This window comes from Sebastes fasciatus, chromosome 24 (genome assembly GCF_043250625.1).
Source record: "Sebastes fasciatus isolate fSebFas1 chromosome 24, fSebFas1.pri, whole genome shotgun sequence".
In the NCBI taxonomy this organism is placed as follows: Eukaryota; Metazoa; Chordata; class Actinopteri; order Perciformes; family Sebastidae; genus Sebastes; species Sebastes fasciatus.
The window spans coordinates 8,900,793-8,913,324 of record NC_133818.1 but is presented as its reverse complement, the minus strand read 5'-3'; the positions used below and the strand labels follow the sequence as shown (position 1 = coordinate 8,913,324).

The 12,532-nt window shown below is 41.9% G+C and overlaps 1 protein-coding gene across 6 annotated transcripts; it reads left to right on the top strand.

Annotated features, from left to right (window-relative positions):
* The first annotated feature begins 1,635 nt into the window (after positions 1-1,635).
* dzip1 (DAZ interacting zinc finger protein 1) lies at positions 1,636-11,833 on the top strand. Of its 6 annotated transcripts, none has more exons than XR_012592874.1 (19): positions 1,636-1,784; positions 3,330-3,455; positions 3,591-4,184; positions 5,726-5,810; positions 5,945-6,060; positions 6,248-6,406; positions 6,501-6,638; positions 6,718-6,780; positions 6,868-6,996; positions 7,764-7,812; positions 7,910-7,960; positions 8,160-8,219; positions 8,836-9,011; positions 9,087-9,291; positions 9,544-9,718; positions 9,935-10,287; positions 10,727-10,848; positions 10,989-11,102; positions 11,191-11,833. XR_012592874.1 is itself a non-coding variant. In XM_074626651.1 (19 exons), the coding sequence occupies exons 2-19, from the start codon at positions 3,453-3,455 to the stop codon at positions 11,298-11,300; spliced, it is 2,748 nt and encodes a 915-aa protein (XP_074482752.1). In that variant the 5' UTR covers positions 1,636-1,784; positions 3,330-3,452; the 3' UTR covers positions 11,301-11,833. The 6 variants fall into 6 exon arrangements, 5 of the variants coding, with proteins under 5 accessions (XP_074482752.1, XP_074482755.1, XP_074482754.1 ...); XM_074626651.1 differs by having other exon boundaries at positions 10,943-11,102; XM_074626654.1 differs by having other exon boundaries at positions 3,330-3,489; positions 10,943-11,102.
* Positions 11,834-12,532: the final 699 nt, after the last annotated feature.

The following is a 12,532-nucleotide window of genomic DNA, read 5'->3' as shown; positions in this document are numbered from 1 at the left end:
GGGGAGACTCGTGGGTACCCATAGAACCCATTTACATTCACATATCTTGAGGTCAGAGGTCAAGGGACCTCCACCAACCAATGTCACATCAGCAGGTTATTGGGTCCTAAAGGGGGATGATTGAATGATGATTTGAACCACAAGGTGGAGCCCTTACACAACACCAGCACACCTACTGTCTGGATTATGTCTAAAGTTTTTCAAATCTTCCCTTGCATCCATCCAGCTGTACTGATGCTTATTTCAGTATATCAACATGTGCTCTGACTCCAACATTTGAATCATGTTTTATTCTCTTTTGAAGCAGGACAGTCACCGTCTGCAACCCTAATCCCCCTCATCCCTGTTTGCAGACTCCCCTTTTCTCCATTTCAAAGCACCAGAGCAGGCTGCCTCTCCCTTCCCCCCCTTCAGCTCTGTTCTGTTCTCTCTGCAGGGCTGCGTCAAGATGACGTCAAGACGCACACAACACAACCGGAAGTGAGGAGATTTGCACTCAAAGTAAAGGTTCTGCATTTCATTTCATTTCAAAATTGATTTCGAACATGTAGAATACTAAAAAAATAAATAAAGTAAAAGAATTCCAACAAGTGGACAGTCAGAAAAAAGTAGTATTCACATACAATGAAAAGCATAAGAAAAATAAATTGTCAATATATCTATATTTACATTTACTAAAAACATCTAAATAAACAAATTACACACACATATGTAAATTAATTATTGTTTTCTGGTGATTAAACAGGCTATGTAATTCCCAAAAAAATCAATTAAATCACTTTAGATCTCTTACAGTTTCTTCTTGCATACACTAACTAATATTAAAGCTTATCATAGTATATGCAAAATGTCAGATTTGAAAAATTAAAGGACACGGTAAAACAATGTGATTAGGAGTCTAATGGAAAATATGTAAATGTCAGAAAACCATGGCTTCCACTGCTATGAATTATGAATATTATTATAATAATTATTATTACTATCATTATAATAATTATTATCATTATTATTATTGCTATGAATTTTTATTAATATTCTTATTATTATTAATATATTATTGCTATGAATTATTATTATTATTATTATTATGATTATTACTATTATTATTATATTATTGCTATGAACTTTTTAAATTATTTTTCAAGAAACTTGTATGTTAATGTACCAGATTCATGCACACATTTTCATCTGCCTTTTTATTTTTTGCCAGGATGTTAAAATGAGCCTATCCAAAACAATGTGATTAGGAGTCTAATGGAAAATATGTAAATGTCAGAAAACCATGGCTTCCACTGCTATGAATTATGAATATTATTATAATAATAATAATTATTACTATCATTATTATAATAATTATTATCATTATTATTATTGCTATGAATTTTTATTAGTATTCTTCTTCTTATTAATATATTATTGCTATGAATTATTATTATTATTATTATGATTATTATATTATTGCTATGAACTTTTTAAATTATTTTTCAAGAAACTTGTATGTTAATGTACCAGATTCATGCACACATTTTCATCTGCATTTTTTTTTTTTGCCAGGATGTTAAAATGAGCCTATCCACAGTTCTCACAGTCTGTTATTCATTAAAAAAGTTTTATTTTGAAGGTACTCACCGGAAGTTCGTGTATTTACTGCAGACAGCTTGATGGGGGTTTTAGGATTTAGGAATGTGGAGCCCAGCAGCTACGTCATCACCCCTCAAATCTCTCTGGGGTCCCAACGACACAAAACTCCTCCAAAGCTGTAAAACACCACCACAAACCCTCCGGTAAGTTGTTTTAACGAAGCCTTACAATACATACATTATTAATATACTCATTTATACATGTTTAATGGTGTATAAAACAGTTTTTATCACGTTTAAAGTTAAAGTTTATCCCTAAAAAAGTGACTTTGTGTTTGAAAATGTGCTAGCTGGAAGCTAACGTTAGTTAGTTTGTGACTTGTTTTATACTTTAAAGTAGTTCAGGCAAGTTTAAACATGTGTGCTCATTGTTTAAGTTGAGGTCCAAGCAAGGGGATTAGAATATAAAGCATGCCTCAACATGAACATGAAGTGTTTGTTTGATGCTTTAAAGAGAGATGATCTGTTAGCATGGAAACCAAACCTCCTCTCTCTCATTAGCAGGTATTTGTTTATTAAGTGAAAGACTTTAAAGATACTGTGTTGCTCTGACTGTCGGGAAACATCCACTGATAAGCAGAGACAGTGTTGTGATAACATGTCTCCTCCATAGGGACTGTTGTCTCCATGGTAACATGTGTCTCCCTCCACAGGGACTCTTGTCTCCATGGAAACGTGGAGGACGCCTCAGCCATTACATTATTACATTATTAGATTAAATTGCATTAAAACAGAAATATCAATTTATTTATGTCACATTTGATCAATTAATTAATGGCGATTAATTAATTAATGTATTTATTTATTTTTTATATTTTGCTGCATTTAATGAACTTAAAGGTCCCATATCGTGCTCATTTTCAGCTTCTTACTTGTATTTTGTGTTTCTACTAGAACACGTTTACGTGCTTTAATGTTAAAAAAAACAACTTTATTTTCTTCGTACTGTCAGCCTGAATATGCCTGATTTACCCTCTGTCTGAAACGCTCCGTTTGAGCGCATTTCAACGGAATTGCAACAGTTGCTAGGCAACAGCTTGGGTCCCTGTTTACTTCCTGTCAGCTGATGTCTTTCACATACACTGCAGCTGTAAATAAACTGGGACACATTTAGAATGTTTACGTTTAAAACCGTGTAATGGTCTAAATATTGTATATTTGTGACATCACAAAATTACAGAAATCCTGACGGCTTGTTTCAAAGGCAGAATTTCTGAATACGGGCTGTGTGTATTTCTCCATGGATTGAGCGTTTCGATACTTTCACAGTTTTTATACGTCACTTAAACCTGCTTTATAATATAAAAGACACAAAAATCTCACTTTTTACAATATGGGACCTTTAAACCATATTTATTTATTTATTCATCGATTTATTTTTTTATTTTGGACAGTGAGACAGTGTTGTGATAACATTTGTCTCCCCCACAGGGACTCCTGTCTCCGTGGTAACGTGGAGGACGCCCCAGCCATTACAAAGATTAAATTGAAAATTAAAACAGAAATATCAATTTATTTATGTCACATTTTATCAATTAATTAATGGTGATTAATTAATTAATTAATTAATTTTTTTATATTTTTGCTGCATTTAATGAACTTAAACCATATTTATTTATTTATTAATCGATTTATTCATTTATTTTGGACAGTGAGACAGTGTTGTGATAACATTTGTCTCTCCCACAGGGACTCTTGTCTCCATGGTAACGTGGAGGACGCCCCAGCCTCGCTGCCTGCAAGGGGGCTGAACCTGAGCTGAAGGACGGTGTCGCTCTCTCTCCTCCAGTGTGAAGGCAGAATCAGTCGAAGATGGTAAGGAGAAGCAGCATCCGGAGAGCAGTTATAGGTAGATGGTGGAATCTGTGCTCTGTTGTTTTACCTCGCCATAGCTCACCTCACTGTGCATTTGATGCTTGCATTTTTTAATTGAGGATCTGTTTCTTTCAGCCATTTCACGACGGAGCCTACTACCCCTACACCGGTGAGACCCAGGGGACCCACTCCTCAGCTGGGATCCCCTCCCTCCTGAACTCCCCTCTCAGCCAGCACTCTGCTGCACCCGGCATGACTCCCTCCAGCGGCGCCTCCGCCTCCACCATCGCCATCCTCCCCTTCAAGTTCCGCCCGCGCCGGGAGAGCGTGGACTGGCGTCGCATCAACGCCGTGGACGTGGACCAGGTGGTGAGCCAACTGGACGTGGACGCCCTCCAGGAGCACGTCGCCGGCGTCACCTTCTGCAGCCTGGACGGCGAGCGGTGCCAGCGGTGCCAGAGCCCCGTGGACCCGGCGCTGGTCAAGCTCCTGCGGCTGGCGCAGCTCACGGTGGAGTGGCTGCTGCACTGCCAGGAGTTCCTCGCCGGCAACCTGCGCGCGGCGGAGGAGCGGGTGGCGGCCGGCGGCAGGGAGCGCGAGCGGCTGCTGGTCCAGCAGAGGAAGCAGGAGGAGAGGGAGAAGGCGCTGACCGCCGAGCTCAAGCAGAGGAAGAAGGTCATTCGCACGCAGCAGTCCATGCTCTCGCCACGGATCGTCAGTGGACAGAAGGTACCGCTGAGATGCTAAACGCTCTCTCTATGAAGGGATCTGTTACCCATTTGCATTTCACATATGTTTGGCAAGCCATCACCCCAACCCCCCTTCACTCCTCCTCCTCCTCCTCATTGTTCCCATCTATTCACAGCTCCGGCTTTGTGCTTTTATATCAGAGTTTAGAGGGGAGAAAGAGACAATATATTGGTTGTGTACTGTAAAAGCTGCCTTGTTTTGGTGTGCTTATAATAAGCTTTCAGACTGGAAGAATAGGATTTAGAGCAGCAGGACAGATGGTGTCATATGGGGACAATTAGGTTTTTTAAGCCACTTAACAAAAGGGTGACGAGAGCAGCAGTCTAAAGTAGCATAGCTCACTTACCATCAGGTTATTTATAGCACAAATCAAAAATCTCCCTCTGACCTACCCAAGCAGTCGCCAAGGCAACAGAAAGTGTGTCTTGACAGCATGTGGTTGCTAGGTGTGCACTAGAAGCTCAGCTAACAGAGGTGGCTCAATAATTGATAGAGAGGCTGTGTGTTTGTGTCCTTTTGAGGACCTTTGGCATTTGTTGCTTGTCCACGTTTCTACATTTCAAACACAGGGCTCTCTTTTAATCTAATTTCACTCCCAATTTCCACAGTTATTCCAAACCCTAATCTAATTGCATCTGCTTGTTGCAGCAGCACACTTCTTCTACTGTTTCATGTGGATCTTGGCAACCATATGTTGCAACAAGATATCAGTAGCAGCAGGTTTAACATTGAATGAAGTCACGGGCACAATGAGAGGCGGGGGTTAAATGTAGCGTATGATGTGTGTGTGTGTGTGATATGTGTGTGTGTGGAGCATAGGCAGCGTCTATTCTAGTTGTTAAGTGTTAGTGAGCTGGAGTGTGGCGACACCCGCCGCAGGGAGCAGATCAACATCACTCACGCTATCTGTCTGTATGGAAGCACATGCCTGAAGTCAATGGATGCAGAAAAATAGAAGAAAGTAGTGCACATGCTACAGACACTACTTTTTTGTTACATTCTGGGAATTTTTAAGGGCAAAATATAGTGAATATAATTAAATTAAATTACAGTAAATGTGTTCTACTTTATAGCAGAGCTGAAGCAAATAGTTGATCAGTCGATCGTCAGATTGATTACCAGTTTGTCACTTTAGCTAAAAGTGATCTCTGTTGAGAGTTGCACGTGTGCAGTTCTGATCAGGCAACCGAGCTAGCAAATTTAGCAATATTTTACACTGGAAAAATCTGTCAAACCAGATAATAAAAGAACGTTTTGTGGCATTCTTTATAAGTATGTATTTGTTAATGTTTTACGAAGGGTTTAATCCATACAGGGTTAGTAGTATACAGCTGTTTAAAAAATTAAAAAATAAATAAATGAATGAATGAATAATAGAAAGTAATAATAATATTTTTCTTTGTTTTTTAGTTGCAATGTTTTGAGCTCTCGGGGCATAAAATAGTGACTTGAGATTTACTCTCTTTGTCAAAAAATGCCTAAGATTATGTATTAATACCTGTATTTTCTTTTTCTTTTAGTGTCCACATTGTGATAAATCCTTCCTCAATTCCACGTTCCTCGAGAATCACATGCAGCGGCGCCACCCTGACGAGTACGACATGGGTAAGTGGACCCGTCAGAAAGATTTAGAGAAGGTTAGGAGTCCGATAAATCACTTACCAGGAAGTCTGGAGTGTAGTGATGTATTTGCAGGTTACATAAACAACATCTTGTTTTTTTCTTTCATGTCCTTCCAGAGTTGCGGTCAGACAGTGAGAAGAAATCTCAGATTGACAGCCTCAAATTTGAGATCAGCAGTCTGAAGGAGCAGATTGTTCAACAGCAGCAGGACCTGCAGGCCAAAACAGCTCAGGTAGGAGAACCAGACCACTGTGACAGCTAGTTCCGCTATATATGAGAGAAGGCAGGCATCTCTACGGCCGATATCTCCAACACTCAGCAACTCACACCAAAACAATCTAGACAGATAAATAGAACTACAGCTAAGATGGTGAACTGTCAGTTGTGGTTTCGTAATGACATTTTTGTTTTGATCCCAGGAAAAAGAGCAGCAGTCCATGCACAAAGACGTGCTGAGAGAACTGGACCGGTTCAAAGCGGAGGAGATGGCGCGCATGGACAGGAAGATAGAAGACAGCAGGGACGGCATGCGCAGGGAGATGGAGTTCCTTTACACCCGGAATATCCAGGCTGTCAACGTACGAACACTTGGATAATCCCCTCAGTAGCTTCTTGATAGTGCTCATTCGGTGTTCAGGATATATTTTTTTATTTATGCATTTTTATTCATAGGAAGCAAATCAGAATCAGACAGCCAGGCAAGAGAAATCAGCCAGCCCTGTTCACTCGCAGCCAGAGAGAGATGTGGACAACTACAAAGAGATGCAGATACAAGCCATGCTGAAGCTGGAGCAGCAGCTGAAGAAGCAGGTCAGTGCGGAGGGGAGATATTATTTTAAAAACCTACAAGTGAATGACGTTATTTTGATTCTAAAATATTCTCTTGTAGGATAAAAAATGGGGATCCCGGCTGCAGGAAATGAAGGCCCAACACGAGTCTGAAAAGAACCAGGTATGTTTGTCATAATTATTAAAGCATTAAAGTTTTGAGTTAGAAGTTAGAAACTTTAAAATGCGTCTTCTTCCCGTCGTCTCCCAGCTGCTGAACGAGATGAGCAGGATGCAGTCGTCGGTGTCGGAGCAGCAGGACAGCAGCCAGCGGCTGCAGCAGGAGATGGGCAGGAGGCTGCAGGAGAAGGAGCAGACCATCAAGGCTCAGAGGGAGCAGGTTAATAACACTGACCCACACTCACACAGCCGTCGCCGCCATACGCCCAGAGTGATTATGTCGGGAGAGGAAGCGAGGCGGAGGCTCGGCCCCTTGTTCAGGATATCCTGTATTTGCTACACGGGCTCAGATTGGGTTGTGTTGAGACATGATGATACTGTATATTTGACGGGAACAATAGTTCACAGGAAGCTGATGCTTTTCCTGGAGTGGCTCCACATTTTCCCTTGACTACTAGTGGAGCGGCTAGTTTGTCAGAAACACAACAGAAGAGCAGCTATTGTATCTGTTTAATAACTCTTTACTGTCTTTAAGAGGTAGCAGATTCAGTTTTAGAGCTAGAGTGAAGCTTATTTCTGATTATTTATTTATGATAAGAAGAACTTGACACACAGTGCTGAGCTGCATCTCAAAATAATCTTCAGGTTCCCAGCTTTCAGATGATGTACACCATTTCTATGTGACATCTACTGTTGACCTGCTGTCTCCCCCTAAAGACCCCCCTATAAAAGACAGAAACGGGTCTATTGTGGGTCTCTTAGGGTTAATAAAGAAGTCAGTCAATAATTAGCCTCTTTCCGTCGTGCCATGAATCGTAATCTGAGTTCCTGCTGCAACACAGCGAGGGTAGTTTTCCACACAAAAGGAGTTGGAAGGAGCTCTTCTGTTCACTGTAGCTGCTGCTTCTTGTTCCGTTCCTCCTCGACATCTTTAAAATTGATCCGCTGACCAAAATATAATAAGTGCTAATTTTTTTCAACTTGCAGATGAGGAATATTTCCTCCCATCCACCCACCAAAATAGTTGAAGTACCAGGTATTGATACCTTTTCAGTTTTCATCAGAAAAGTTCTTTCAATGAAGGAAACTGTGTGTGTGATATTAATGCATTCATTGTGTACTTTGTTTTTCAGTCATGGTCAGTGCACCACCTCCGGAGCCTAAACCAAAGAGAGTTGTACTCGGTGAGTTAGTAGAAGCCAGCTGTCATGAGAAAAATAAGAATATAGAAACACTGTCACTCCCAGCATGTTGCTTTTCATGCATGAAGGATTCACACAATGCCGTTTCAGACAGCTAAATAAAGCAGCGCTGTCACCACACTAGTACCCATACGACTCCCTGACTGTTAATGACCTTTGACCTCATGTGCTGTCCAATTAGAGGAGCCAGTGTGTGCTCCTAAGCTGGATCCTATACAGGAGCTGTCAGAAGAGGAGAAAGGTAAAACAGGCAGTAAAACCAACAGAGCCGGTCGACTGCATGCCGTCTGCATGGATGCATCAGTCTGTTGTGGGCAGCCCTTTCCTTAAAGGGATAGTTCGAAGTGGGGTTGTATGAGCTACTTGTCCATAGTCAGTGTGTTACCTACAGTAGATGACCCTTTAGAGAAACAGGCAGGAGTACCAGCACGGGAGCAAAGCAATGTACTTCTGTGGAGACTCCAAACTCTCATCTACTGCAGCTAATACACTGACTATGGAGAAGTACAACCCCACTTCAAAACACCAGAAACTATCCCTTTAACTGTGACAGGACTGAGATCATCCCACACTTTTTAGTAAAGCAGCTTTTTGTCTGTGACTTTCGCTGACGCCTGCCATGTCAGCATCGCTGATCATTACATCCATCTGTCATCTCGTTGCCTTGTTTGTGGCAAATGAACACTTGTAGACATTCTCCTCTTCTGCCTGCCCCGCTGCAGTCACACCCATCTACCCGACTCGACCTTCGGCATGGAGCTTGCTGTGAAAGTCCGCAAATGCATGCTCATTTTTGCCGCCTGTGATCGGAGCCTGATTATCCATAAAGGGCTGATTAAGTGAGATTTCTTTTACAGAATCGAGCAGCTTCTCTGAGAGGAGGCCAGTGGAGAAGAAGCCTGAGCCCGTACCGGAGAAGAAACCGAGGACGCCCAGCAGCGCTCTGAGAAAGAACCCCAACATCAAGAAAGAGATGCGGCCGGATCTGGAGCAGGCTGTTATTGAGAAGCTGGAGAACCTGGGAGTCAAACCTGTAAGTCCACACTCTTAAACGTTGTTTTACTCAACCTGTTTTCCATCTTCTATAACTTCCTCCACCTCTTCTCAGGATCAGAGCGGTCTGAAGGACAAAGAGCTCAGCTCCATCCTGGCCAGGGTGCATTCGAAGCGGGAGAGCGTCGCAAAGGGGATGCCTGACTACTGGCGCCACCGGGAGGAGCTAGCCAGCAGTGTGGAGCAGAAGCTGGGCGGTCAGAGGAGAGGCAGCGACCCGGCTCCAGAGTCCCAGGCCAGATCCAGACAATCAGTCCAAGGTGAGTCATCAAAAAGCCTCTTAGCACATGAGATCAGCTGTCTCAGTTCTGCCCACAGACCAGTAATAATTCAACTAGCTTGTCTTAGCCCACTTTTGCATTAGCGCCTTGTTAATTGGTTTTGACCGTGTGTGCATCCAACACCATCAGTCTAATCTGCGAAAGCTTGTTTGCCGCCGCATAAGCCGACTAAAGCTCTGACACGCCGTCACCGACTGATCCGCTGTTTGTGTTTGTGTCATCTGAGTGCAGTGTTGCAGATCCGCCCCCGGTCCAGCAGCCTGCCCTCCAGAGCGACCCAGGTGTTGTCCGGACCCGCCGTCAAACAGCCAAAGACCCCACAGCCGGCACCGAGGACCAGGACCGCCGTCCAACCCAAAACGTCTACACCCAACGCCAAGACCGCTCCGAGGACCTTCACATCCAGGTAAAGAGAAAACCGTATGAAGTGAAATGTTTTCTTGTAAATGTCTGATTGGTATTAGCATGTGTCCTTGATAATTAAATTCCAGCAGGATGGCGCAATAATATATTACATACACTAAAGATGTAAATGCAACCAAACCACAACACAATCACCCAAAAACATTCTTTTATTGGCGTTGGTTGCTTCTTAACATTCTTAACATCTGTGCTTCTCCAGGACCCCCCCTTTCAGTTCAGATGAGGAGTCTGAAGACGAGGACTCTGAGGAAGAACAGCCCCAAAAACACCAGAGGGGCAAATCACCACAGCCCAGACTAAACCAGGTCCAGATCAGAGCCAGCAAAGCCAGTCCGGTCCAGGCCAGGCAGGCTCCAGCCAAGTACTCCTTCTCCTCCAACCCACAGCAGGCCAAGAGGTCGGCGACCAAGACGGCAGTCAAACAGATGGAGAGCGACGAAGAGGACGAGGACGAGTGGTCGGAGGTCAGCGAGCTGCAGGAGATCAACCCCAAAAGTCTCCAGAATTACAGAGACCAGAACGGCAACGTGGAGAAGAGGAACTTTGGCAAAGGTACGTTATCCGTTCTCCAAACTATACATCAAAATAATCTATTATATACATCTATTATATAGTAATCTAATAGTCTGTTCAGTCAAGGTCATTTGATAGGAATCAGAGGCTCTGTAACCTTTTTTAATGACAACATTATGGGCCTACGAGGGCAAAAGTACCTGCTAAACTACTACTTAAACCATCTATGTGTGTTTAAATCATTTTGTTATACGATAAGCCAAAGGTAAATGTAAATTCGGTGCCTCCTTGAAGAATGTTTAAGTCATTTTTGTTGCACTTCATTCCTGCCAGGTGCCATTACTTTGTCGTTATTGTCATTATTTCGTTAGTCCTCCATACTATGTAACCACGGTCTATAAAAATCATCAGATATTGTTTAAGAAATAGAAAACTGTATTAATGAAAACACATGAATGTATTTTATTATTTCTTTCAGAGAACAAAATCAACGACCTGGCCAGAAAAATGGAGAAGCAGCATGCGGAGAGATCGACGAAGAAACCAGCAGGGGGCGTCAGCATCTTACCAGAGAGGAAGGACGAGGTTCAGGAGCTCTTGGTGAGATTCGCTCTGTGATGGAGCCTCAGTGCTTTAGCTTCGTTTGATATTATTCAAAAAAATGTCTGAATAATGTTTGTGTACGTGGTGACAGTACACGGATCTAGAGGAGAGCAGTGACTGGGTGGTGTCCTCCTTAGAGGACAGACTGGAAGTGTCTAAACCAGCTCAGGGCTCTGGACCAATGAGGAAGAGCCAGGACTCACCCAGCACCAGCGTCTGGGGAACCTCCACAGGAAAGGCTCCCAAATCAGGTCAGAATTACCTCTTTTCTTATGATCTTTATTGAGAAATGCGGTTTCAGTATCAGGTGTGATGATGTTGCTGTCTTGTGCCGGGCAGGTCTGACTGAAGCTGGAACAGGAAGCACCCTGAAGAGCAGCCTGTGCTCCCTCAGCGACATCAGCGACTCCGAGGACTTTAGCAATAAATACAATAAACGCTACGGCTGATCAGGTGATGTAGCTCTACGCCAAGCACCGACACAACGACCTCAGTCAACTCCTCTGACACCTACAGTCCGCGCCAAATAGCCATATTTTATACTGTTATTACATGGAAGCTATAATACAGAGAGAGCAATACGTAAAGGGATAGTTTGGGTGTATTACCTACCTACAACCCCACTTCAAAACACCCGAACTATCCCTTTAACAAAGGGACTTTGGATTCAGATATTAGAATAGAAAAGAAGATTATCTAATAAATAGAAAATATAGATAAATGAGATCACAGCTTCCATTGACTTTTCATTTTCAGCCTCACTTTATGCCTCGTGCCAATTCTTTGCTTGCCTTAGACCTCTCCAGTGTTCAACGTTTTTTTCCCCGTTTGGTATATTCACTGAAATATAACCCACACACCAAATGACATGCTGTTTGTGTAAAGTTTTGTACATCAAATTTTTATAATGTGTTAAATGAAGCAATGTGATTTTTGTATAGAAAATATTTATACGAGCAATAAAAGATTTCTTTGTGGAATACATACTTGAAAATGACATGAAACACTCTGGACACTCGTCACGAAGGATCTTTCTTTCTTCAATCAATAACCAGAACTGATTTATTACAAATTCATCACGTCATCATTTCCTTAATAAGATGATTCGCATTTTCAGCCATGCAAGACTTCTTATCATCTCACCTAAAGGTCTCCACACAATGTTAAAAATTACAATTGGTGTAAAAAGAAAATAAAGACATGTATCTGTTTTTCAGAAGAATAAATGTCTGTTTGAGAGGCCGTACAAAACTCAGGATAGATGGGAACACATTTTGGACATACCCCTTCCATTGATTTCAATAGATGAAATGCTATATGAAACAACTATATGTGAACATTTCAAGTTAAATTGCTGTACAGAAGTCTAACCACAAAACAATTCCTGAATAAAACAGAGCGCAGATTTTGTAACAGTGACATAAAATCATTCACTCATCATTCATATTTCAGTCCTGGGACCATGTAATGTAAAGGCAGAATAACAGTTACTAGTTACTTTTCATATTTTACATACAAAACCTGATCAGTTTATAAAAGATAAAACTACCCAACTGTACATGAAGTAGTTAAAATTAGCTTGAAATTACAATGATCCAATAAATATGACAATAAAATGCTGACGGGCAATTCAGCATTATGAGTAATTTACTTACTGATACTTTAAAGGGGCTAAATGTGA

Bases quoted from the DNA above. Each gene is read 5' to 3' on its own strand.
- dzip1 (XM_074626651.1), top strand. The intron at 6,061-6,247 runs GTAGGAGAACCA...TTTTGATCCCAG, and splicing joins TGCAGGCCAAAACAGCTCAG to GAAAAAGAGCAGCAGTCCAT. The intron at 10,849-10,942 runs GTGAGATTCGCT...ACGTGGTGACAG, and splicing joins ACGAGGTTCAGGAGCTCTTG to TACACGGATCTAGAGGAGAG.